The sequence below is a fragment of the Dryobates pubescens genome, chromosome 28 (assembly GCF_014839835.1).
Source record: "Dryobates pubescens isolate bDryPub1 chromosome 28, bDryPub1.pri, whole genome shotgun sequence".
Lineage (NCBI taxonomy): Eukaryota > Metazoa > Chordata > Aves > Piciformes > Picidae > Dryobates > Dryobates pubescens.
The window spans coordinates 7,639,946-7,664,889 of NC_071639.1; the positions used below are offsets into that span (position 1 = coordinate 7,639,946).

The window sequence follows — 24,944 nt, forward strand, 5'->3', positions numbered from 1 at the left end:
CTGGTTGGGTTTTTTTGTTGTATATAACTTTATATATAGCATACATATAAAAAATAAAATAGGTTTTCAATATTCAGAATAAAGCCCAAAATTTTCTAGAGGGCAGATTAATCATGTCACAGAAACTTCCTAGATCCCAGTTTGGCCAAATCCTTTCCTTTTTCATGACCACTACCTGAGCAATAGCCATGTTTTAAGGCTTATATGAAAACCTCACTTCTGACACTCTTCATTTCTGGTCTTGAGAAAAATAATGACAAAAAGCTTTGCTCACACAGATGCCACTGCTTGAAAGTGTCGAGCACACTTTTACTGCCTTCAAACTGGTTTGGGTTTTGTGGTGGGATTTTTTTTGGTTGGGTTGGGTTTCCTCATTGTGTTTGTTCTTTTTGTTTTCACAAGGGAATAAAGCTTAAAAATACTCAGAGATTCCAGCACCTGCAGCACTTACAATTACAGAATTGTTAGGGTTGGAAGGGAACTCAAGGACCATCTAGTTCCAACTTTTACATCTCCTGCACTGTGGAATGGAATGGAATGGAATGGAATGGAATGGAATGGAATGGAATGGAATGGAATGGAATGGAATGGAATGGAATGGAATGGAATGGAATGGAATGGAATGGAATGGAATGGAATAGACCAGACCAGGTTGGAAGAGACCTTCGAGATCATCGTGTCCAACCCATCATCCAACACTATCTAATCAACTAAACCATGGCACCAAGCACCCCATCGAGTCTCTTTCTAAACACCTCCAGTGATGGCAACTCCACCACCTCCCTGGGCAGCACATTCCAATGGCCAATCTCTCTTTCTATGGAGAACTTCTTCCTAACCTCCAGCCTAAACCTCCCCTAGTGCAGTTTGAGACTGTGTCCTCTTGTTCTGGTGCTGGTTGCCTGAGAGAAGAGACCAACCCCTGCCTGGCTACAACCTCCCTTCAGGTAGTTGTAGAGAGCAATAAGGTCTCCCCTGAGCCTCTTCTCCAGGCTAAGCCACCCCAGCTCTCTCAGCCTCTCCTCACAAGGCTGTGCTCCAAACCCCTCCCCAGCTTTGTTGCCCTCCTCTGGACACACTCCAGCAATTCAACATCTTTCCTAAACTGAGGAGCCCAGAACTGGACCATGTGAAATAACTGTAAGCTCCTAGTCCTAACTTTTTGCAGCCACTAAAAGGGTGTGATAAAATTATATTGGAAAAAAAAAACATCTTGATCCACAATATAAAAATATAGTGGAAGCTGTTGGTGCCCATGGACTAACCCTAGCTGCTGGAAGCTGGGCATCAAATGCAGAAGTTAAAAGAGCTCAGAAATTAGGAGCTTTAATCACCTGCTAATGATGATTTTCAAAGAGCAGTGCAAATTCTACCTTTTCAGTATCTGTCAGGGAATTTGCATGGAGCGAGAAGAGGAACAGCTAGGGAAGGCTAAGTCAAAGGGGCTCCACAGCAAATAAAAACTGGGAAGAAGCCTCTAAAGAAAGAAATCCTTCTGTCTCAGAAAAGTACAGCTTTCAGTCCTACAGCAAATGAAGGGTGCATTTGCCACCTCAGGTGACATCTTCTAAGCCAGTCCCTTTCTGCAAACATCCCACTGACGGACAAAGCAACCGAAGGAAAAGACAAAGGGACACAATTATTTTTGACTACCAGCCAGCTTCTCATGGTTTGATTTCTGAAGAAGAAAGAGGCTCAGTTAAAGAATCTTAAATCTTGCACACAGAGAGTAGAACTGCAGGTGAAGAAAACAAAACAACCACAAAAAGAAGCCTTTTGATGTTCCCAGCGCTCAGAGCAGAACCGTTCCATATAAAATTAATAGCATTATTTTTGTGATTTCCATCTGTTAATGAAGCCAAATGATTAGAGCAGCTAGAAAAACTCTCTTAGTGGAACAAACACAGATAATGAACGTGAATAAATACACAAGCAAAAAGACAATGTCAAGCTCAATCGCTTGGCAATATTAAATGCCAAGTAAATGAGTTGGCCACTTAGAGCTATACCATCCAGCAGCAATGTTATGCTGAGTTCCTGGATTGTTCATTTCATTGCTTCTCTAACCAATCTTGTCCTTTTTTTTCTTCCTTTTTTTTTCTTTGACAGCTCCTTTCCCTAACTATTCCAATTTTTTCCCCTCTGCATTATGCTCTGGTTGTTGGTATGGTCTGTATTCAAGCCCAGAACTCCTCACTGCTCCAGGAAATATTTTGCCCACATCCCTAACACTTTCTCAAGAGCTTCCCAAAAAATGGTGTGAGATTGAACACATCCAAGTGCCAGGCTCTGCACATTGGCCACAGCAACCCCAGGCAGTGCTACAGGCTGGGTTCTGAGTGGCTGGAGAGTGGCCAGGCAGAGAGGGACCCTGGGGGTACTGGTTGATGGTAAGCTGAACATGAGCCTGCAGTATGCCCAGGTGGCCAAGAGGGCCAATGGCATCCTGGCTTGCATCAGGAACAGTGTGGCCAGCAGGAGCAGGAAGGTCATTCTCCCCCTGTACTCAGCACTGGTTAGGCCACACCTTGAGTCCTGTGTCCAGTTCTGGGCCCCTCAGATTAGGAAAGATATTGCTTGCTGGAAGGTGTCCAGAGAAGGGCAACAAAGTTGTTGAAGTGTTTGGAACACAAGCCCTATGAAGAGAGGCTGAGGGAGCTAGGGTTGCTTAGCCTGGAGAAGAGGAGGCTCAGGGGAGACCTCATTGCTCTCTACAACTACCTGAAGGGTGGTTGTAGCCAGGTGGGGGCTGCTCTCTTCTCCCAGGCAACCAGCACTAGAACAAGAGGACACAGTGCTCTTGTTGTGCCGGGGAAGTTCAGACTGGATGTTAGGAAGAAATTGTTCATAGAGAGAGAAATTGCCCATTGGGATCTGCTGCCCAGGGAGGTGGTGGAGTTGCCATCACTGGAGGTGTTTAGGAGGAGACTGGATGGGGTGCTTGGTTGCATGGTTTAGTTGATTAGGTGGTGGTGGATGATGGGTTGGACACAATGATCTTGAAGGTCTCTTCCAACCTGGTCTATTCTATTCTATTCTATTCTATTCTACTCTAACAGTGGTGGTGGAGTCACTGTTGCTGGAGGTGTTTCAGAGGAGGCTGGATGAGGCACTTGGTGCCATGGTTTAGTTGATTAGGTGGTGTTGGGTGACAGGTTGGACTCGATGATCTCAAAGGTCTTTTCCAACCTGATTCATTCTATTCTAACAGATAGCTTTGACAAACTCTCTTTACTCCACCACTGTATTTTTAAACAGAGTCAGATATTTTTAGATCCATATACACACACATATATACACACACATATATATATACACATGTATATATATGTCCACAAAGAAAGTACAGTGTCAATACCTCTTATTATATGTGCCTGATAGCATTTTTGAAATGTCAATGTACACCAGGTGTCAAACTTTGTTCTAAATAAACCCCTGTGATGCCCAGCAGTGTCTTGGCTCATATATCCTTTCACAAGTCAGGATCATCCAAAAAAAAAAAAAGAAAAGGCAAAATAGATTTAAAAGTCATAAGGACTTGGCGTCCACAGTACCTAAATCAGGCCTGGAAAAGGACATTTCTAGGACGGAATTTGTGAACATCTAGGCAATCCTACACTCAGAAGAATTATTTTTAAACATAGTTCTCCACAAAGATGCTTATAATACATGGTTTAAAGCTTTTTCAGAGCAAAGCATGTGGTGGTGGTGTTTCCTCCTACACAAACTCAGATACCAAGATAGAGAAGCACTGCCTGAGCAATCTCTCCTTATATAAGAGCTGGTATTTCCTGCACAGCTCAGCCTTCATTGCTGCTGAAAAATGCCAGTGGAGGCCACAGTTTATAAAACTTCAGTTCTGACACTTTTAAGTGCTTTTTGCTGGAGCACAGTGGCATAGTTTTGATGTTCTCTTCTCCCAGGCAACCAGCACCAGAACAGGAGGACACAGTCTCAAGCTGTGCCAGGGGAAGTTTAGAGTAGAATAGAATAGAATAAAATAGAATAGACCAGGATGGAAGAGACCTTCGAGATCATCATGTCCAACCTATCATCCAACACCACCTAATCAACTAAACCATGCAACCAAGCACCCTATCAAGTCTCCTTCTAAACACCTCCAGGGATGGTGACTCCACCACCTCCCCGGGCAGCACATTCCAATGGGCAATTTCTCTCTCTGAAAGTTCTTCACTGAGAGAATTGTTAGCCATTGGAATGTGCTGCCCGGGGAGGTGGTGGAGTCACCATCTCTGGAGGTGTTCAAGAGGGGACTGGACGTGGCACTTGGTGCCATGGTTTAGTCATGGGGTCTGTGGTGACAGGTTGGACTTGATGATCTTTGAGGTCTCTTCCAACCTTGGTGATTCTGTGTGATTCTGTAATTCTGTTTACTTTTAGCTGGGTAGGAACACTTCACAGTATTGTACAACAGGACCATACTATGAGTGAAGAACTTAAGCTCCTGGGTTGTTCCCAAATCATTAAAAGATGCCCCATCAAAGAACAAGTGAAAAATATTTGTTCCTGTAAGAAAATGTGAACCTCTACTATGCTGATAAAACCCCCACAGCCTGATACATGCATTGTGTAGTTCTTTTCCTCCACAGAATCCTTCTCTCCTTATGCCAGGAGAGAGTCAGGAAAGCACATGATAATTTTGCTCTCTTATTTTGCTAAATCCACATGTTCTGTGAAAGTGAATAAATAAAACAATTACAACAACAAAAAAAAAGAGTGGGTGGGGAATGTACTTAAAACACATTCACCTCCCACACTTTGCCTAGACATGACATCTCAAAGAAAGGAGGGATGGGCAGGAAAGGTACAACCCACCCTGTATTTTATACAGGCTGTCAAAAAGATGCTCATTTGATGCACAGTACCCAAGGTGTACTCTAACACTTTGCTCACTTTGGAGGTCAGGTTGGTTACACAGGCTCTGTTGCAAAGCTGTGGCAGGGTCACAGAGCTGCTCTGCACACACAGCATCCCAAATGCCTTCCCTTCATCTCCTGCTTCCCAATAGCAATGAATTGGCTGCAGTTTTTCTCTAACAGTAGGTGAACTATTGAATCGCCATGATTAGCAACTGGAACTCACAAGCTCTTTGCTTGCATCTGAGCTCTCCTTAGCCTACATAAGACATAAAGTATACCACAATTTCCCAGCAATGCATGCAGTCAAGTCCAGAATGAACCCTAACTGCATGGATGTGGTGCTAGAAAGACAGGTGTAAGGGGAGCATTCCTACAAAGACAATTAGGAAGCCAAAAGCACTGATAAGTCTTTTTGCTCTTAGGTAGCACTGCCATTCTCAGCATCCACTGATTCATTCTTTGCTAATGAAGATTTGATGGTTTCTTGTTCACTTTTTTTTCCCCCAGTTCATCCAGTATGTGTTATTAGGTAATGTAAATATGTAAGGGATGTTAATGGGGCGTGACTAAATGACACTGCTTCTTGCTGTTCTGCAAAAGCCTTTATCCTTGCTGCTTTCTAGAACACGGTTTCAGCAAGGCACTTACCTTGTCTGACAGCTAGTGTTGTTGTGTAGACCAAGAATAGAAGGATATAATTGAGGAAGCTCTGAAAAACAGGTGTGTTGGCATGGAAATCTTCCGACAAATACTTGCTTGTGAGACCAATGCCACAGATAAGGAGGGAGAGTACCTGGCCAAGTGCCACGGACAGCAAGAGATCCCTGAAAGACATGAAAAACAAAACAAAACAAAACAAAAAAACAGACATAAAACACTCAGCCTCTTCACCAAAGAGGAAATGCACATCCTCCTCCAGGAATCATGCTCAACAATGCTGAGACATAGCAAGAAATGCAATGCTTCAGTCAGCAAGGGATCTGCTGGCTGTAGCTGACAAAGTTTCCATTATTTCTGTTCTTACCACAGGCTTAAACATTGCCCAAACACACTACCTTTTATTCACAGATTAAACAACAGCAGATGGCACATCTCTACCACTTAATTTCTCATTTCACACTTCACAAAGACAAATGATAGTTTAGAATGAACCAAAACACAGCGCTGCTTCCTTTGAGCATCCTCCCCCACAGAAGCCCCAGGAGTATCACTCAGAGCAGGAACCACAGCTCTTCTAGGACTTAGTAGCCACAGAGGGGGGAAAAAAAGAGCAAAGAATTTATCTTGTTTCACTATCACCATGAAAGCAGTGCATAAATTCCTTCACCTCATTTCATTTCCATTTCATTATATAAGCTATTATTTCCATCTACTGTGCAAATACAGGTATCTCTGCTTTCATCTTTGCCACCACTTACTTCCTCTTCTGGTTGACAGGAGCAGAGGTGGTTCCACTTTTCCCCTTCGTGTCTCCTTGTGGTTCATAAAAATGTATTTTGTCTTCTTGCTTTAATCTATTTTCTTCACTTTGTTCTCTAGTTTCCTCTGCATTCCACTGCACAACGTTCCTCATTCTCTCTGCCCACGGGTCTCTGATAGTTCCCCTTTTTGTGCATGTTCTCTGTCTTCCAACAGTTTTCTCCTCTTGAGTCAAGAAACTGCTCTATCTGAAAGCCCTTTTTTCCCTTCCAACTATCTTTAAAACTTTTACTCCTCCTGCAGAATTTATTATCTAACTACATAACTCAATTCAGCCCAAAAAAATCCTCCTTTTCCAGTTTTTGTCACAGGATCTCCTGTCCTCACAGCATAGGAGATCCCTTAGGAAATCTCCTAGGTTCTCCATGCATCAGTGCTTCCATGCTGGCCAGGCCTGCTCCATAGCTACACTTTACCATGCAGATGTATGAAACACAGAAGTGTTGGCCTGGAAGAAGAGCAAGCACAACGACTGCAAGGGAGGAGAAAAGACGTGCAAAGGGGACATACACTCCATGCTCTGCTGGCTCATGCTATTTCTGTCACCAGCCTCCCAAACACAGAGGCTGTAGGTCCCTGGGGGAACCCACAAAGGAGAAGGGAAGGTGAGAGAGAAGCACGCTCTGCAATGTTTCTGTATGGGCTGGCAGGAGGAAAGGAGATTAGGCAATCCTATGGGAATAGAGGAAGGAGGGCAGCACTCTGCTCAGCTGCAAAAATATTTCCTGTGTGGTGTTCTCAGCTAGATGGTTAAAAAAAAAATTTCTTCAAGGCTGCTTTGCTTTCCTTGACAGATTTCCCTGACCTCAGCTGTGTATATTTGGTAGTGATGAGCATCTGTGCTCCTGCAACAACTTCCCTGGTAAACTTGAGTGTCAAATTTGTTTCCCTGTTTCTCATAAACAATCCTCCTACTAAGGTGTCTCAGTGTCAGTCATGGCATGATTCAACCAGACACAGGAAAGCACAGGAGGCTGGGTAGCTGCATTCAGATAACATACCTCACTGACAAACAGCCTGACACAGAGAGTAAGAGACACAACTTTATTGTGCTAAACCCTCTGTTTTGATGGGAGACTGCTGGATAAGTAGTAAGCAAGATTCCACATCTGCTGCCTCCACTTTCACATTATTCACTCTACAGTGAAACATAACCATGGGAAACAAACAGACTCCACAGAGACAACATCTAAAACTACAATGTGAATGCTGCCAGAAGTATGGATCCTCAGTTCCTGCCTTTACCTGCTCTGCTGTTGAGCAGTGAATGCAACTTAAATCCACATACTGATCTTGTAAACTTGTTTATAGTTCTTCATTTAGTTGGGTAGTGTTTCACACACACAAAGGCCCCAAAGATCATCCAGTCTAACTCTTGACCCAGCACCAAAGGGTCAACACTAAACCATGTCCCAAAGCACCTGGTCCACACTTAAACACCTCCAGGTAAGGTGACTTCACCACTGCCCTGAGCAGACCATTTCGACAGACTTCTCCTGCAATGAAGTTTCATGAAGAGTTGTCCTCTTGCCTACTGCAGTTTTTATTTCATTGGTAAATGAAATGTTTGCAAATCTGTATCTCTAAAGGCCTGGTTTACATGGGATGCAGGTGGTTATTACTCTTCTCTGTATCTCTGTACCTTAGGTTTAGAGAAAGCTAAATATATCTTGACACAAGAAAGGATTCTCCTAATAATATACTCTTTGTTCCATATGGCAGCTAGCTGTTAGACATCAATAATCAATATATTTTTTTCAGACTGCTGGGAAGTTTGAGAAGTTCTTATGAAGGGCATAATTTTTTATCTCATCTCCCTATATTCAGGTGTGTCACCAGGTCTAACCAGGCATTACTGACCTCTGTATTAAAAATCCAACCAACAAGAAACAAAACCCACAAGACAGTTTTTCAAGGTTGTATATGGTAAGTATAGGCTTAGGTTGGATGTTAGGAAGAAGTTCTTCATAGAAAGAGTGATTGGCCATTGGAACGTGCTGCCCAGGGAGGTGGTGGAGTCACCATCACTGGAGGTGTTTAGGAAGAGACTGGATGGGGTGCTTGGTGCCATGGCTTAGTTGATTAAATGGTGTTGGATGATAGGTTGGACTCGATGATCACAAAGGTCTTTTCCAACCTGGCTTATTCTATTCCATTCCATTCCATTCCATTCCCCTCTCTGAAGCCCATTTGGATTCTGTCATTGCCATTTTCCAATTTATAAAAGCAGGCATCTTTTTTTCCATAGCTGATTCTGTGGCAAATCATTCAATCACAACTACAAGTGGCAATTTTCCTAGAGAATTCAAGTTTACAACCTTTTATTTATATCTGGATAGATACACACACACACACACACATATGTAGCCTGTCCTCAGCTTCTATATTTCAGATCATATTTTACCTCTCATAAACACACAGACAAAAAGGCAATTCAAGGCCATTCAGATTTTATAGCCTTCCTCCTAAGACATAACTTAGAACAGTTTTCTATGTCTCCTGTCAATTACAAAAAATATGTCCACTATTGTATTAATGAAGTCCTCAATGAAGAGCAAGGGCAATAAATAGATCATTAAGAACAGACACGGGTAGGAATCAAGACCATTAATCTGAACAGCTCCAAGTCCATAGATAAAGGTTGAACGTGGATCAGAGTATAATCTCTGAAGCTTGAAATAACCTTTAAGCAACCATTTTCTTTCAGAAAATAACAGAATGCATAAAATGCTGGAAAGTCCTTTGCTGAAGATCAGTGCAAGCAGTACTGTCAGTGCCACTGGCTTCCAACACCCTGCCTGCATAAGTGATGCTGAATACGTACTGCTCGTCTCCGATTTTTTATGCACACATTTGGCATTATTTAATTATGCAAGAAAACTCATTCTGAATTCAAGCTGTTGCATCCCTCCTCCAGTCAGAGCTTAGTTAAAACATTTCACAGATGATATATGACAGAGAAAAATACATCCCTTCTTTTCCCCTTATCTCGTCATTGCAAAGAGTGGCATAAGTTAGATGTTTAAGCAGGACTAATTCAAACGCCCATGAAGCGCTCAGACTTCAAGCAGGGATGATCCATTTTCCACAGTGCAGCTACTCCTCAGACTGTTCTTGCCCACATTAACTCTACTGCCATACCTAAAGATATGGCCACTACAGGCAGGAATGCCATGTAGCAGCATAGAAGATTTGGTGTGCTTCTCTCCTTGGTGCAGGCTGCAACTGACTCTAACCACTTCATAGAATCATAGAATCAGTAAGGTTGGAAGGGACCTCAAAGATCATCAAGTCCAACCTGTCACCACAGACCTCATGACTAAACCATGGCACCAAGTGCCACATCCAATCCCCTCTTGAACACCTCCAGGGATGGAGACTCCACCACCTCCCTGGGCAGCACATTCCAACAGCCAACAACTCTCTCTGTGAAGAACTTTCTCCTCACCTTGAGCCTAAACCTCCCCTGGTGCAGCTTGGGACTGTGTCCTCTTGTTCTGGTGCTGGTTGCCTGGGAGAAGACACCAACCCCTACCTGGCTACAACCTCCCTTCAGGTGGTTGTAGAGAGCAATAAGGTCTCCCCTGAGCCTCCTCTTTTCCAGGCTAAATAACCCCAGCTCCCTCAGCCTCTCCTCCTAGGGCCAATAGAAAACAAGTGAAATGAATAAAGAATAGAAACCAAAGAACAAGATCAATAAAATGCTGGGTTTTGCCTGGGGCAAGTAGAAGAGAACAACTCTCTCCAAGCAGAAAAGTAGAAACAAATCTTAAATTATTTCTTTTAATTAGTGGCAATGTCTGCAGCAACAAAGAATAATACAATGTTTGGATAACTCTAATAAGCAGTGTAAGAGGACTGAATGGCACAGAAATTGCCTGTTAGCATTATCCATATTTCATTTTTCCTGACAACCATGATCTCATAATGCAAGAGTCTTAGCTCCTGAGCCTTTACTATCTGGATAAAGTAATAATATACCCACTCTTTTTAAAGCAGCAGCAGCAAGGAAACCTTGAAAAGAAGCTTTCAATGGCTGTGGGAAACCTGCTACTTCCTTTAGAGGGGAGAAAAACAACTCACTCACTGCTGTCATCTCCAGCACTGAATTAGTATCTTTTCCAAATATCACAATATTGCTGAACTATGCAACATGGCTCCTACCTGCAACACTTTCCCTGTTGGTTTTCATACCTTCCACCACTCAAAAGACCACTCAAAGGATGATTTCTTCCCCAAGCCTTTACTCTGTCATGCTGTCTTCATTAGCACCTTCATCCACTCTGGAAGCAACATTCATTCATACCTTAATAAAAAAGCTACAGGGTTTGAGGGCCACCAAAAAGGTTCTCACTCCAAAAGGCTTATAAAAGTTAAGAGTTTCCACCATTCAGGGTCCAATTTCTCTTTACTTGACTGTTATTCATTTTCTCCACTTGTATTCTATTTAAATCACAGAATCACCAAGGTTGGAAGAGACCTCAAAGATCATCAAGTCCAACCTGTCACCACAGACCTCACGACTAAACCATGGCACCAAGTGCCACGTCCAATCCCCTCTTGAATCAAAACAATTCTTCAAGACTCCCATTTTCCATCACTAAGTTCAATGGCATCTTCTTAAGCCAAGTGAAAAAAAGGGAAGATCTTCAGCTTTCTCCTATATTTTGATGTCATGAATGGATAAAACTCAGACAATCATCTAATCACTTAGGTTCAAAAAGACCTTTAGGATCAAGAAGTCAAACTAGCGCTGCCAAATTCACCATTAAACCCTGCCCCTAGGCACCACATCTATACATCTTTTAAATACCACCTGGGATGGTGACTTAACCACTTCCCTGGGCAGCCTGTTCCAGGGCTTGATAACACTTTCAATGAAGAAATGCTTCCTAATGTCCAAATTAAATGTCCCCTGGTGCAGCTTGAAGCCATTTCCCTTCATCCTATTTATAATCATTCACTTATACAGAGCAAGTAGATGTTCTTCTCCTCTAAATCATCAATTTAAGGCTTGAAACCACTGATTTTTTTTAAATTGAATTACAATCCTGCATTGGAACCAATCAAATACATTTTCCTGCAGCTGCATTTGCTAGTTAATCTGTCCAGTGCTCCCTGTTGAGCCAGACAGCTATTTCCAAGTAAGAATCAGTTCAGAGCTACCTCTGAACCTCCAGCTCTCACACTGCTAGATATCTATCACAGTTTTTTCATGATATCCTAACAGAAAGTAAACAATATTGCCTTATTGTCTCTTTAGAAGTGGAGCCAGGAGACAAAGCCTCATCTTTGCTTTGGGAGCCATCTAATTCTGTTTAAATGCTTGGGCTGCTAGCTGCTGTGCATCATTTTTACACTCAGCACTAAACAGCTATTCTCAGGTTCTCCTGCAATGATTTTCATGAAGATAAAACATTTGGCTTTGAACATTAGTTCATTGCCATGTCTTCCACACAACATTAAAACACCATTGACACCACAAAATCAATGCAGTCCAACATTCAGGAAGGGCCACACAATCACAGCTGCTCTCTACACTAGAGAACCAGTGACATGTTAAGGGTGGCCAAGTGATTTAAACATTCAGGCCTGTTTTATTCTGACACTAAATCCTGTTTTAAAGCAATCCCCATATCAGTTTTCTTTTAATTTAATTGCTTTCCCTCTTCTCTTTTGACCTTTATTTGGCCTCTCTCCACTGATAGGTCCCAGCTGCATCACTTGAAGAGTACCTCAGAGGGTAAAGCACAGAGTCTATTGCTACTCTCAGTCTCTAGCACTGTGTGGCATGCTGAGGGATTAACACACCAGCTCCAGCAGACAAGGGATTAGCTGAGAGGAGCACATCTGTAAAAGCTTCTCCAAAACACTGTCAGAGCAGGCCTGCAGGCAGGACCACACTTTCCCTGCGATGGCAATGACTGCTACACAGAGTTCCTGCTCCAAATGTTCCAAGAGTGAATTTAAATAAAGAAAAAACCCAGATACACTCCTTTTAGAGACTGATTACTGCCATGGCATAGCAAAATTGATGATGTCTGTCACAGCACTGTGATTTTGCCAAGCTTCTTCACTTGTGTGCATTTTAGTGTGGTTTCTATAAAATCACAAGGGGAAAACAAAACAAGGTCTTAAAAACTTTGCTTTGATTCAAAGTGAGACGGAGTTATGCCCCTATCACAATCCAGCCGAATCTATTTAAATGCATGAAGGTGAACTTCCATAAACAAAAGACTTAAGAATGGATTAAGAGTGAGATGTAATTTCCCAGGCTAGAACACCATATAAAATATGACAGCTGCTGGTAATATTCCATTTTAGCCTATGAGAGCTAGGCAGCCATTGGGCTGCTGATCAACATTATTTCACAATATCCCATGGAGAACAGAACAGAATAAGCCAGGTTGGAAGACACCTTCGAGATCATCATGTCCAACCCATCATCCAACACCATCTAATCAACTAAACTGTGGCACCAAGCACCCCATCAAGTCTCTTCCTAAGCACCTCCAGGAATGGCAACTCCACCACCTCCCTGGGCAGCACATTCTAATGTCCAATTACTCTTTCTATGAACTTCTTCCTAACATCCAGCCTAAACCTCCCCTGGTGCAGCTTGAGACTGCGTCCTCTTGTTCTGGTGCTGGTTGCCTGGGAGAAGAGACCAGCCCCCACCTGTCCACAACCTCCCTTAACTCAAGACTAAAGCCCCCAAATAAATGTCTTTTCATGAGAGATGTATTGGTTCTTACACTGTTCCAAATGCACCACTTGGAGCTTCCAGCTGTTGGAAGAAACTGGGATGTGGAATGACTGACGGCTCTCCGTCTCTGGGAGGAAATGAAGTTCTCTGTCAAATTTCATTAGTTCATCTCACTCCCCATGGCTCTTATGCCTAAGGCTTAGGACATTATAAATACAGTGATGAATATCTTCAGATAATATGAGAATCAGTTTTAAAAGTTTCAGTCCAGTTAAGATGATCATTAGCTGCCAGTTTTCTCAGAGGACCTGAGAGCCTACAGTAAGAGACTTGGACGATTCCCAGCGCCAAGAAAAATATCTTACCGGTGCCCTAAGAAGTACAACATCACTTCTTATTGCTCTCTTGCCACTACTGTACAGTGCTAATACAGTTTAAACTGATGGGGGTTTATGGACTAAGTCTTACAGCTATTGAGAGACAGTTGATAAAGGAGGAGGTGAAAAAGCATTACAAATCCTGCTATACCCCTGCCACTGATAAGCCAATCTTGATTGAATGCTCTGATGGAAAACAAGTTTAAATGACTCAAGATTCCCCAAGTGATAGATGCTACTGTAACTTAATTCAGAGTCGTCAGAAACAAGAAGTATGGGCTTGGAAAACCTGGTAGAGTTGCTAGAAAATGGTATGTCTGAGTCAGTATGATGGCATGATGGATGATTTCAGATTATTCCTGATGCAACAGTGGTTTCTGAAGTTCTGTTCCCTTATAAATGTGTAACTCTAAGAATCTGCACTTCTGAGCACTGGCTGTGAATCAACAATGAAGCACCTAAAGCAATGAGAGTCTCAAGCTGTGCCAGGGGAGGTTTAGGCTGGAAGTTAGGAAGAAATTCTTCACAGAAAAATTGGCCATTGGAATGTGCTGCCCAGGGAGGTGGTGGAGTCACCATCACTGGAGGTGTTTAAGAGGAGCTTGGATGAGGCACTTGGTGCCATGGTTTAGTTGATTAGATGGTGTTGGGTGACAGGTTTGACTCGACGCTCTCAAAGGTCTCTTCCAACCTGGTTAATTCTATTCCCTTCCATTCTATTCTATTCTATTCCCTTCCCTTCGATTCCTTTTTCTTTTTTGCCACTTTTCTGGAAATTATCTTTGATATTTTCAATGACATCGAAACACAGAACTGAAAAATCTCTGCTTCAGTGGATCACCTTGTGTGCAATTCCCATACATCTGAATCTCCTTTACTGCAAGTTCCAGCCACTGCCTACATGCTTAAAACACAGAAAAGAAGCTTTAAGAAAAACACCCTTAAATTGGCACAAGTATATTGGCCCTTTAATTGCATCCCTGCTACAGAAAAGCAAAGGACACTCACATTAACATTTCACTGAAGATGGCACTAAGCCACTGTTCACTTCCCCAGTCTCCAGCTACTTCAAAGGAGAGATGCGCATGTGCCTGTGGCTCATTCTGACTTCTACTCAGCAAGGCTCTGACCTTCTTTCACAGTTCCCCACATGGGGGTTAGTATTGTCGCTGCCTTGTTCTGCAGCCCCTCTAGCAGGAGTAATGCCAAAAGTTGCTTGCTCATGGACAATACAACAAACAGAAGGATATTAAAATTTTATGCCTTTCCCCACCCTTTTTTTTTGCACTAGTTCTTTAGGGTACAGAGGCCAGGATTTTCCTCTTTTGGGCGAGTGTCTGTCTCCACTCTCTTCTTGCCTGTGAAGCCTGCATACTTACTTTCCTGCTGGCACAACTTCATTAAGGAGGAACACAAAATAACCCCATCATGTCTACCTAGAACATAGTGGTTAATGCACCACAGGAGGTAGAATATATGTGAGATCAAGTCTGAAGAACAAGACCACTGAAGCCACTCAGGCAAAGAACTCAAGGGCTCAGCTGTTTCACAGAGCTGGGTACCACCTTCTGGGATTTATGCTCCAGCTCCTGAGGAACTGTGGAGGCATAGTTGGAATTCCTGATTTATGTAGGTAATTATCACCCAGCTGCAGCAATGAGGGGTTCCAGTAGGCTACACCCTTCCTGGCCTAGGTGGACTCATTTTGAGTGCCCTGCTTACAGGACTTGAAGTTGTTGAGTTTTCTTATATGTCTACTAGCGGTCTTTTCTAAACAGAAAGTTTCTCTAAGGCATTTGCCATCATACTGCAGGAAAGGAAGGATGCCCAGAAGTGGTGCAGTGATAACCCACAGCTGCTTTCACAGGCCTTTCTACTTCTGCAGTACCACATGGCTGCAGGAAAGGAAGCACTTGGTGAAAAGGGCCACTGCAAAGCCAGCCTCCTCAAAGGGACGTGGAGTGCAAATACTTCTTTCCTTCCCTGCTTTTGTTGTTTGCTCACTAAACAGCAGTGGTGGTCATTACTCAGAAAGAACTACACAGGAGGTCCAAAGTTCTCCATCTGTGTTTAAATTTCTATTCCATATAATTAAAAAAAAAAAGGGGGAGGAGGAAATTCATATATATATGTATATGTACATATATTCTGAGTGGAAATTACAACTGGAGATAAAGGGAATTTATATCTATATATGTATATGCATTCTGAGTGGAAATTACAACTGGAGATAATTCACCTCCTGCTAAATGAAAACTCTGCAGCATCAAGTTCTTCATTTTTAGGTACAAACGTGGTGGTTCTGGTTTACTGCTCTACCCTTTAGGCTCCAAGGTAAATCTTTTCCTTCCTCTCTGCCTTTCAGTCTGCTGGTGAAACAGCACGACTGCCTGTCAACGCTGTAAATTCACTGCAGACCTGATACACAACGATGGAACAGGCTCTGCTGAAAAAATCCCAAACACAAGGCCACTGATGTCATTTTTGGATGGTTTGAGTTTAAAATTGCAAGGTATTTGAAATAAAAAAGCAAATGTGAGTGATCTAGCTGGGAAGATGTCAGCTATGGACTTCTAGAGGGTCAGGACTGAGAAATTCCTGGCCTACAGGATCTTGCTGTGGGACCAAAGCCATCGATGACCTAAATGATGAGAATGATGACTCAGTCATAGTAAAATAAAAGCTGTAAAGAAAGGGGAGCTGTAAAGTGTTCTCCCAGGAAATAAACCAGGTCTGACATTTTGAGAGAGCATTGATCTGCTATGGTCCTTGCCTTCCAGGTTCCTTTACTGCTAATGCTTCGTGCATTTTGGATATACAAGAAAAGAAAAGAAAACTCAATTGTGGATAACAGATATTCTTAGTGGGATTTGGGCATATTTCTGTCTTCCCAGCACAGAACCAGTGACAAATGTAACCAGCACATGTGGCTGATATGCCATCTTTCTTCCATACACAAGGTAATAGCAGACCAAAATGCATCCCTGAACCAGAAAATCATGGAGCCAAACTGACAGCCAGCTGCAGTAAATGAGATCGGTCTCAGGAGGTTTTCCCAGTTTATGCTGGAAAGTTAATCATCGCCACACTACTCCCCTGGTGGTGGTGGGCACGGAGGAGGCATAGCTCTATTCTTCCCCCTATCCTTCAGAAGTCCCAACCTCCCCATCCCCAGCACCGGTCAATGGCACTCCACTGGTGGCACTTGTACCGGTTCATCCTCATGCGCACAGATCAGAGAGCAGCCTGCACAAGCTGAAACTGCCCTCTGAAAAAGCTTCCTCCTTGTCTCCTGCGAAGACAGCCACTGAGGATGCTATTCCAGTAAAGGCATCTCTCCAAAATGGAATAAAAAGCCTGTTGAGGCACAAGGCAGCTTCCTCTCAGATCAAGTACTTTTCTTCAGCAGAGGACCTTTTGCCCCCCCAGCCTGACACAATTTTGGTCACAACCTTCAGCTGGCAAGTTTATTTTAATTCTCCTCCCAGCACAGTTTAGATCTTTGCTTGGAGTGAAGAGAGCAGGGGGTCAGTTTGACAGCTGAAATGAAAAGTGTGAGGAAAAAACAGGGATTAAATAATTTTCTCTGCATGCATGACATTTGAGACACTCTGTTCTAAAGACTTACACAGCTACTGCTACAGAAAAATACATGCCTAAACCCACTGGTAGAATTAAAAAAGAAGAGGAAGAATTTCTGTGTTATTCAATAGCATTTGCTCTCCAGAAATCGATCCTCTGAAAGGCATCTGAGGCTACAGTCACAGCTCAGGGATGAAATCCCAGCCTTAGCTCTCCGTTTCTTTGCCTTTTGAAGTTAGCCATTAAATAGGATTTCGCTCTAACAATATGCATTTCATTTTCCATTGAGTCCCACCCCCCCTTCCTAGTAACAAATAAGAGAAACAGAGAAAAGGCAGAAATCCTTTCACAAGCCATGAGTGAATCAAATATCATAAGCATGAGCTGGGTTAAGAGATTATATTCATGCAGGACATACTGCGAGATGATTGCAGGTACCTTAGAGGTTGCTTTTGAGCAACGCATGCTGATTAACTTATGTGTGGAAGGAACGATCTGACAAGGACCATACGGGGCTGTGAAGCACAGAAATACTTCATAGATGTGAAACAATAAATCAGCTTTTAATTTCCTTCCTTAGTTTGCTTATGGAGCAAACTAAAAGTTAACTCAGCTGTAATTGTTGTTGTTGTTATGTTCTTGTTTCTAAAGCCCAGTTTGAACACACAGATCCATGTTAATAGCAGAGTTAAGCAGGTGCAGCTGCTAAGAGAGGTTCCACTGCCAGTGACCTGAGGCCAAGACAGGAGTCACTAGGACTTGGGAGTGTGTTTGACTTGGGAGGGTCCCAGAACACTGGACCAGGCTGCCCAGAGAGGTGGTGGAGTCTTTTTCTCTGGAGACTTTCAAAACCTGCCTGGATGTGATCCTGTGCAACCTGATCTAGGTGATCTTTAGCAAGGGGTTGGACTAGGTGACCTCTGGAGGTCCCTTCTGACCTCTATTACTCTATGATTCCACAATCCCTAAGACCATTGCACTCATCCATCACTTCCCCACACGGAAATTTGACCACAGATCAGAACATCACAGTGGCCTGCCCAGGCAGGGACGTCCAGAACAAGACTGAAAAGTTGGTTTAGACTTGTGAAATACAATGAATACGATTTACCAAACAGCACATCATTCTGCCTTTTCAGATTCTGTTCTTTATAAAGAAGTTCTTCCCCATGAGGGTGGGGAGGCACTGGAACAGGTTGCCCAGGGAGGTGGTAGAAGCCTCATCCCTGGAGGTTTCAAAGGCCAGGGTGGATGTGGCGCTGAGCAATCTGATCTAGTGTGAGGTGTCCCTGCCCATGGCAGGGGAGCTGGAACTAGATGATCCTTGAGGTCCCTTTCAACCCTAACAATTCTATGACATATTTTCTTGGGAAGACAACTAGAATGGACACAATAAAAGACTGTTTGCAGCTGCAAAAACATCTTCACCCACAAAACTCACATTTGGCATGACAGTGGCCCTTCAGATGATGTTCAGCTTCACAGGAAAGTTATGAGGATTATTTTGTTTGGTTGTTTGTTTTCATTTTGTCTATTTTCCTATTGCTCCCTAAATCTGATCACTAGACCTCAGGCCTGGCCAGACATCAGAGGGCTTCACAAGGGAAAAGGCTGAAGAAAACAGCAGATGAAAACATTTTGGCATCAATGAGCATTCAAAGCATGTCACCCAGCTTACTGTATGCATCCTGCTATGCTAAGATAGGTAGTATATGGCTCTTCAAACACAACAGCAGTCTGAGAAACACATACTCTTTTTTGCCAGTTTTCAGTTTACACTGCTGGAAACTATCACACTTCACCTGTGTGCACTGCACAGCTATGTGAGGCAGAGAATATCATCAGGATCATAATAAGGTGTACACATAAATATCTTCATGCTCAACTAATAGGATTATGTATATGCAGGCATACTTGAGAGCTATCATGGGACTAGATGAGAGAGATTAATCTTGTAATGAATTGTGTGCTTGAATTTAATTTATATGCTTTTATTATTTAGTACCTGTGTCAACCACTTAATTTGCCTGCAAATCATTTTCTTATATGATATTAATGAAATGTGCTATACTGAAATTCATCAAACCATGGAAATTAGGTATTAGGAAGACTCATTATATCATCAGCTTATCCTCTCCTAGTTTAAAACAGTTGAAGAGTTGTGGCTTCAGAAATCACTTCTTCAAGAAGTGTCTTTTAGTTCAGGAAGGAGCACTCGTGGCAAAATGTACAATGGTTTATATCACAGGCAGAGACCAGAATTAAAAACTCAATTTGCACTGGTGAACAAATTACTTAGGGGAGTCTAAACTTCATTTCTTTCCTCAAACAAGAAATGGAGAAGGAGGCAATAATAACAGTAACGCTCATTTCTGCACAACCATTACACAAAGGTCAATGTTTTTACAATCCTGTCCATGAGACATTCTGAGCAAATGAAGAACATGAGGTTTACACAATAATAAATACACAAATTCATCTGCACAACCCGCTCAGAACAATTAATGCCCAAACACGGAGATGGGACTGCTTGGGGTGCTGAGGGGCTGCTGACTTAGTGCAGGAAGAGATCAAATCAATGGGAAACATCAAAGTAATCGCTTGGTAATCTTTGCTTAATTGCTTGCTTAATCTTTGGGATAGTCTAATGAATGCTTAGGGCACTCCTGGCCTGCCCAGCTGGGAGAGTGCACAGCTGTATTTCAGAAGGAGTGTTTGGAAGTGTGACTGGCAATGTGGTGAGAAAGGAAACAAACTGCTAAAATGAGAATAAGCTGCCTGCAAGGTCCTTGGTGCTCATCTCTTGGTGGGATAAACTACCTTTACTTTCTCCCCTGCAGCCCCCTCCCATCAACCCTGCAGCTTCTGACTGATGAGAAGCTCAACACGAGCCAGCAGTGTGCACTTGCAGCCCAGAAAGCCAATCACATCCTGGCCTGCATCCAGAGAAGCATAGCTAGCAGGTTGAGGGAAGTGATTTCCCCCCTCTACTCCACTCTGGTGAGACCCCACCGGGAGTACTGCATCCAGTTCTGGAGTCTCTATTACAGGAAAGATCTGGAGGTGCTGGAGTGTGTCCAGAGGAGGGCCATGAGGATGAGCAGAGGGCTGGAGCACCTTTCCTTTGAGGATAGACTGAGGGAGTTGGGGCTATTCAGCCTGGAGAAGAGAAGGCTCTGAGGAGACTTATTGTGGCCTCCTAGTATCTGAAGGGGGCTACAAGAAAGCTGGGGAGGGACTTTACAGGATGTCAGGGAGTGATAGGACAAGGGGAATGGAAAAAAAAATAGAAATGAGTAGATTCAGATTGGATGTGAGGAAGAAGTTCTTCACCATGAGGGTGATGAGACACTGGGACAGGTTGCCCAGGGAGGTGGTAGAAGCCTCATCCCTGGAGGTTTTTAAGGCCAGGCTGGATGTGGCTGTGAGCAACCTGCTGTAGTGTGAGGTGTCCCTGCCCATGGGAGGGGGGTTGAAACTAGATGATACTTCAGGTTCCTTCCAACCCTAACAACTCTATGATTCTATTCTGTCTGCTTATTTTTACATGACCAGACAGAAGCAGCACTCCAGGAGTCCAGTCTTGCTTGTGGGAACTGAATTTGGCTGGGCTCAAAGAGTGGTGGTGAAGGGGGTTAAGTCCAGTTGGTGGCTGGCCACAATGGGTGTTCCCCAGGGCTCAGCATTAAGGGCAGCTCTCTTTAAGATCTTTGTGTTAGAAGAAACTTCTTCACTGAAAGGATTCTCCAACCCTGGAACAAGCTCCCCAGAGAGGTGGTTTAGCACCAGACTTGGTAGAGTGAGATAGTACTTTGACTCAAGAATCTTAGAGATCTTTTCCAACCAAAATTATTCTATGATTCAAGGAAATTATGGACCTTGCTCCAAAGGTCTTATCCACACAGTGGTTATCAGGAAAGGCAAACAAAGGTCTACAGATATGGGATTTTTTTTCCCCTAAAGTCTGTTCCCAGCTCTACTGTGCATATCTTCATCTCTCTTTGCCTCAATTTACTTTCCTGTTTAGGCTGGATGTTAGGAAGAAGTTCTTCACAGAAAGAGAGATTGGCCCTTGGAATGTGCTGCCCAGGGAGGTGGTGGAGTCACCATCACTGCAGGTGTTTAGGAAGAGACTGGATAGGGTGCTTGGTGCCATGGTTTAGTTGATTAGATGGTGTTGGATGATAGGTTGGACTTGATGATCTCAAAGGTCTTTTCCAACCTGGTTAATTCTGTTCTATTCTACTGTTGTGTCTGTTCAGGCCCAAAAAAATCTCAGATAAAGGATCCTTATACATTAAATCAGAACCTACCAGAAAGCCTTCATTTATGTAGGAAAGAGAATAGGAACTGGGAGGCAACACAAAAATAGTTTCCATGAGAAAATCTACTGGGAAGTGCCCACCAGTGTTGGTGGTTGCACCCCTCCTAACTCCTTGTGGCTAAGATCCTCTAGTCCCTCAAAGAAGAGCATCTCTTCATAACTGTGGTTTATTTTTCACAACTGTCTTGGAAGACCTAAAGTCTTAAACTTTCCTCATTTCTATTTTCAGTGAACCTTTTTGTTGTGTGACAGCTTTTGGCTCTTTGGAATAAAAAACATGCTTTCATTGCCTGGCTATATTGATTTTCAGTTTCCTGAAGCTTTGTGCCTTCCTTCTTCTAAGGTTTCGCTGACACAGCTTAGGCTGAGTCTCACAATCCCATTGCCCCCTGCTCCTGACTGAAGAACTGTTCTGAAGAAACCAGATGAAACTCATCAGGCCTTTAAAAAGTATGCCTGTTCAGCCCAAGCTTCCTATTTTGTCCATTCTTTTCATGTCTCCCATCTAAATCTTGGTATTTTGGGCAAAGAATTGAATGCAGCTCAGAATGTGTGTTTTAAAAGCAAGCTTTTCCCTTGGTGAACTTGTCCTGCAGACGATTAGACAATTCCAATGGTGACCTACACACATGAGGCTTTACAGGAAATCTTTTCCAGATACACAGGTAACTGGGGTCAGAATGCAACCCTCAGGAGAAAACTGCATTGACAAGATTAAATGATAGCATGTCCATTCCCACTAGAGGTGAACCCGGTGCTATGTCTCTGTTTCTTTCTTCAATCAATTGCAAAAGGACACAGAGAAAACCAGCTTCTTCAAAGTGAAATCTGAGGCAGGCTTGAAAGCCTCAGCAGCTGAGTATTTTTCTTGCCATTGAGAATTCCCTGGAGACAATCACAGAATCACCAAGGTTGGAAGAGACAATGGCAATGCAGATTGCCAGGATAAGCACTTTGTTGTTTCACTATCAAGCAAATATCGGGAGTAATTTCACATCCAAAGCACACAGGGTTCACAATTTGAGAAGAAATTCTCAGAGGAGAAACTTCTTCACACATCAGCTAAATCCACATGTAGAATAGAATAGGGTAGAATAGAATAGAATGGAATGGAATAGACCAGGTTGGAAGAGACCTTCAAGATCATCGTGTCCAACCTATTATCCAACACCACCTTATCAACTAGACCATGCAACCAAGCACCCTATCAAGTCTCCTCCTAAACACCACATGTAGTATCACAAAACTGCATTTCCACATTTTAGTATCTCAATAGGTTTTAACTGACTACCCACTCAACCCCAAACTTCACTGGAGTTTCCCTGTTACCCATCTGTCCTGATCTTTCAGGACAATCTTTCATGGATTCCTATTTTCCAGAACACAGTTGGCACAGGGATGAACACTTTGCTATGCTGATCAGATGAGGACTGTGCTGCTACAGCTCAGACTTTGAAGTTTTTCAAGAGAGGGAAGAATAATACTTCTAAATCATTCCCCACAGCAGGTAAAGAATGTCATAACTCTGAGAAAGCTTATTAGAGTTACATGAATCTAATTGATCTGTCTTGGTAATAAAAGACTCATTTTCTTCTGGCTAACCACAGGTTTTGCACCTGAACTTGCAATAAGTCTGTACTTTAAGAAATCTATTATAAATGGAAAATATCAACTTAGCACAAAGAACCAGCATAATTCATTTAAAAAATATATATATATATTGTTTGAGAGAAGGACTTGAAAGAAAAATAATTGCTGGAAAGTCCTTGTGAAGCTCTTCGTGCCATAAAATGAAATCTTGGTTTCCCTCAAATCAGCAAGAGAGAAATCAATGCTGACTATTGAACCACAGGTTTTTAGCTCCTTATTATGGCCCACACTGCCTATTGGATTTCATTGTAACAACAACTGGATTCAAATTAAAATCATTCTCCCTACTTCACTGAAATAACAATTGTATTGTTCTTCAGTGATCCAAGAGAGCAAACCTTATCTGCGCTATTAAAAAGGCTGGCACTTTATTAAAGGGGGGGGAAAAAGAAGAAGGAAGGGTGCTGATATTGGTTTACCTTCCCTGTAAGAATAACAGCTTAAACTTTGCCCTTTGAGAAAGTGTGCAGTGAAAACAAGAGCATGGTTCACATACTTTTACTGAGAAAGTCACAGAATTGCAGAAATGTTGATTCAAAGGGATCTCTGAAGGTCATCTAGCCCAACTTATCATCACCAGCAGATCAAATCAGCCTTGGTTTTGCTTATCCTATACTTGAATGGATGGATAATCCATAGCTTCTCTGGATAACCTGTTCCTGCATGACACTACCCTCCTCATGAAAAAGTGTTCTGTGATGTCTTATCCAAACCTGCCAAGGCATAACCTGCCCTACTGCTGCTTTTCCTGTTGAAGCTTGAGTGACTCAAATACAGTCCTTGATGCCACGGGACACCACTTGCCATGCCCTCCTATATAGGGCAATGGGAATTAAGAACCACTCAGACTGTTAGCAGAAAGTGCTTAGTGGCCTTTTCCATAAAAGCCTTCTCATGATTCAGCAAGATGCATTTAGCATGAATAATGCACAGGTCTATCAGACCATATTTCTACAACAGTTAGGTCTAAGCACTACACTCCCCACTGAATGCAAGTCAAGGCTGTACTGAGTAAGAAGCAGAACTGTGCTCCACCTTTGTTCTGAAGTAGCTCAAAAGATCAACAGCTACTTACTTTCCTCCAGATACCTTGAAATAGTATACATTTCTTCAAGTGGGAGGCAGAATGCCACAGAGGCATCACTTTTTGAAACACAAGTATGCATCGTTCCTAGTTCAAAACACAAGTTCTAGCCCATTGGCCTCACTCACGCAAATAAACCCTCTTGATGTAAATATGGCCTCATACATGCCTTGTTCTCCACTTTCATCACTCTCAGTTCAGCTTGCTGGCATGCACTTAAGGAAAGAAATAGTATGCCAAGATGCAGAAACCCATAATCTTTAATAAAGAGGATGTTGTTGAGCTTCTATGGGAAGTTTAGCTGATGGAAAGAGAAAAGGAAAAAAAGCTTCTTTATTCTCTCTCTCTCTTCTAAGAACTGTGCCTGCTATGTGGCTACACAAGGCTAGCAGCAAATGGTGGAAAAGTAGCAGGGAAATGAACCACAGGGCACCCATGCAAGTCTTATAATGCTATCATTTAGAATGCAATTAGAATTGTTTCTAATCCCAATTTCAGCACTTCCTCTCTTAACCCCCTTAGCTTGCCGAGAGGTTAGACATACACACAAAGAACAGTCTCAAGTTGTGCCAGGGGAGGTTTAGGATGGAGGTCAGGAAGAAATTCTACACAGAGAGAGTGATTGCCCATTGGAATGGGCTGCCCAGGGTGGTGGTGGAGTCACCATCATTGGAGGTGTTTAGGAGGAGACTTGATGGGGTGCTTGGTGCCATGGTTTAGTTGATTAGGTGGTGTTGGGTGATAGGTTGGACTTGATGATCTCAAAGGTCGTTTCCAACCTGGTCTGGTCTATTCTATTCTATTCTAATCAGTGCTACTCTTCCTCAGCCATTACTTCCTCCCACATTTTGTTCTTCACTTG

General features: G+C 42.8%; 1 protein-coding gene across 1 annotated transcript in view; it reads right to left on the bottom strand.

The window, feature by feature from the left end:
• SLC35F1 (solute carrier family 35 member F1) overlaps positions 1–24,944 on the bottom strand; it is a 217,616-nt gene that overhangs the window by 84,829 nt on the left and 107,843 nt on the right. Inside the window, exon 2 of the mRNA XM_054174074.1 lies at positions 5,529–5,704. Coding sequence (XP_054030049.1) covers positions 5,529–5,704 — 176 coding nt within the window. The remainder of the gene's footprint in view (positions 1–5,528; positions 5,705–24,944) is intronic.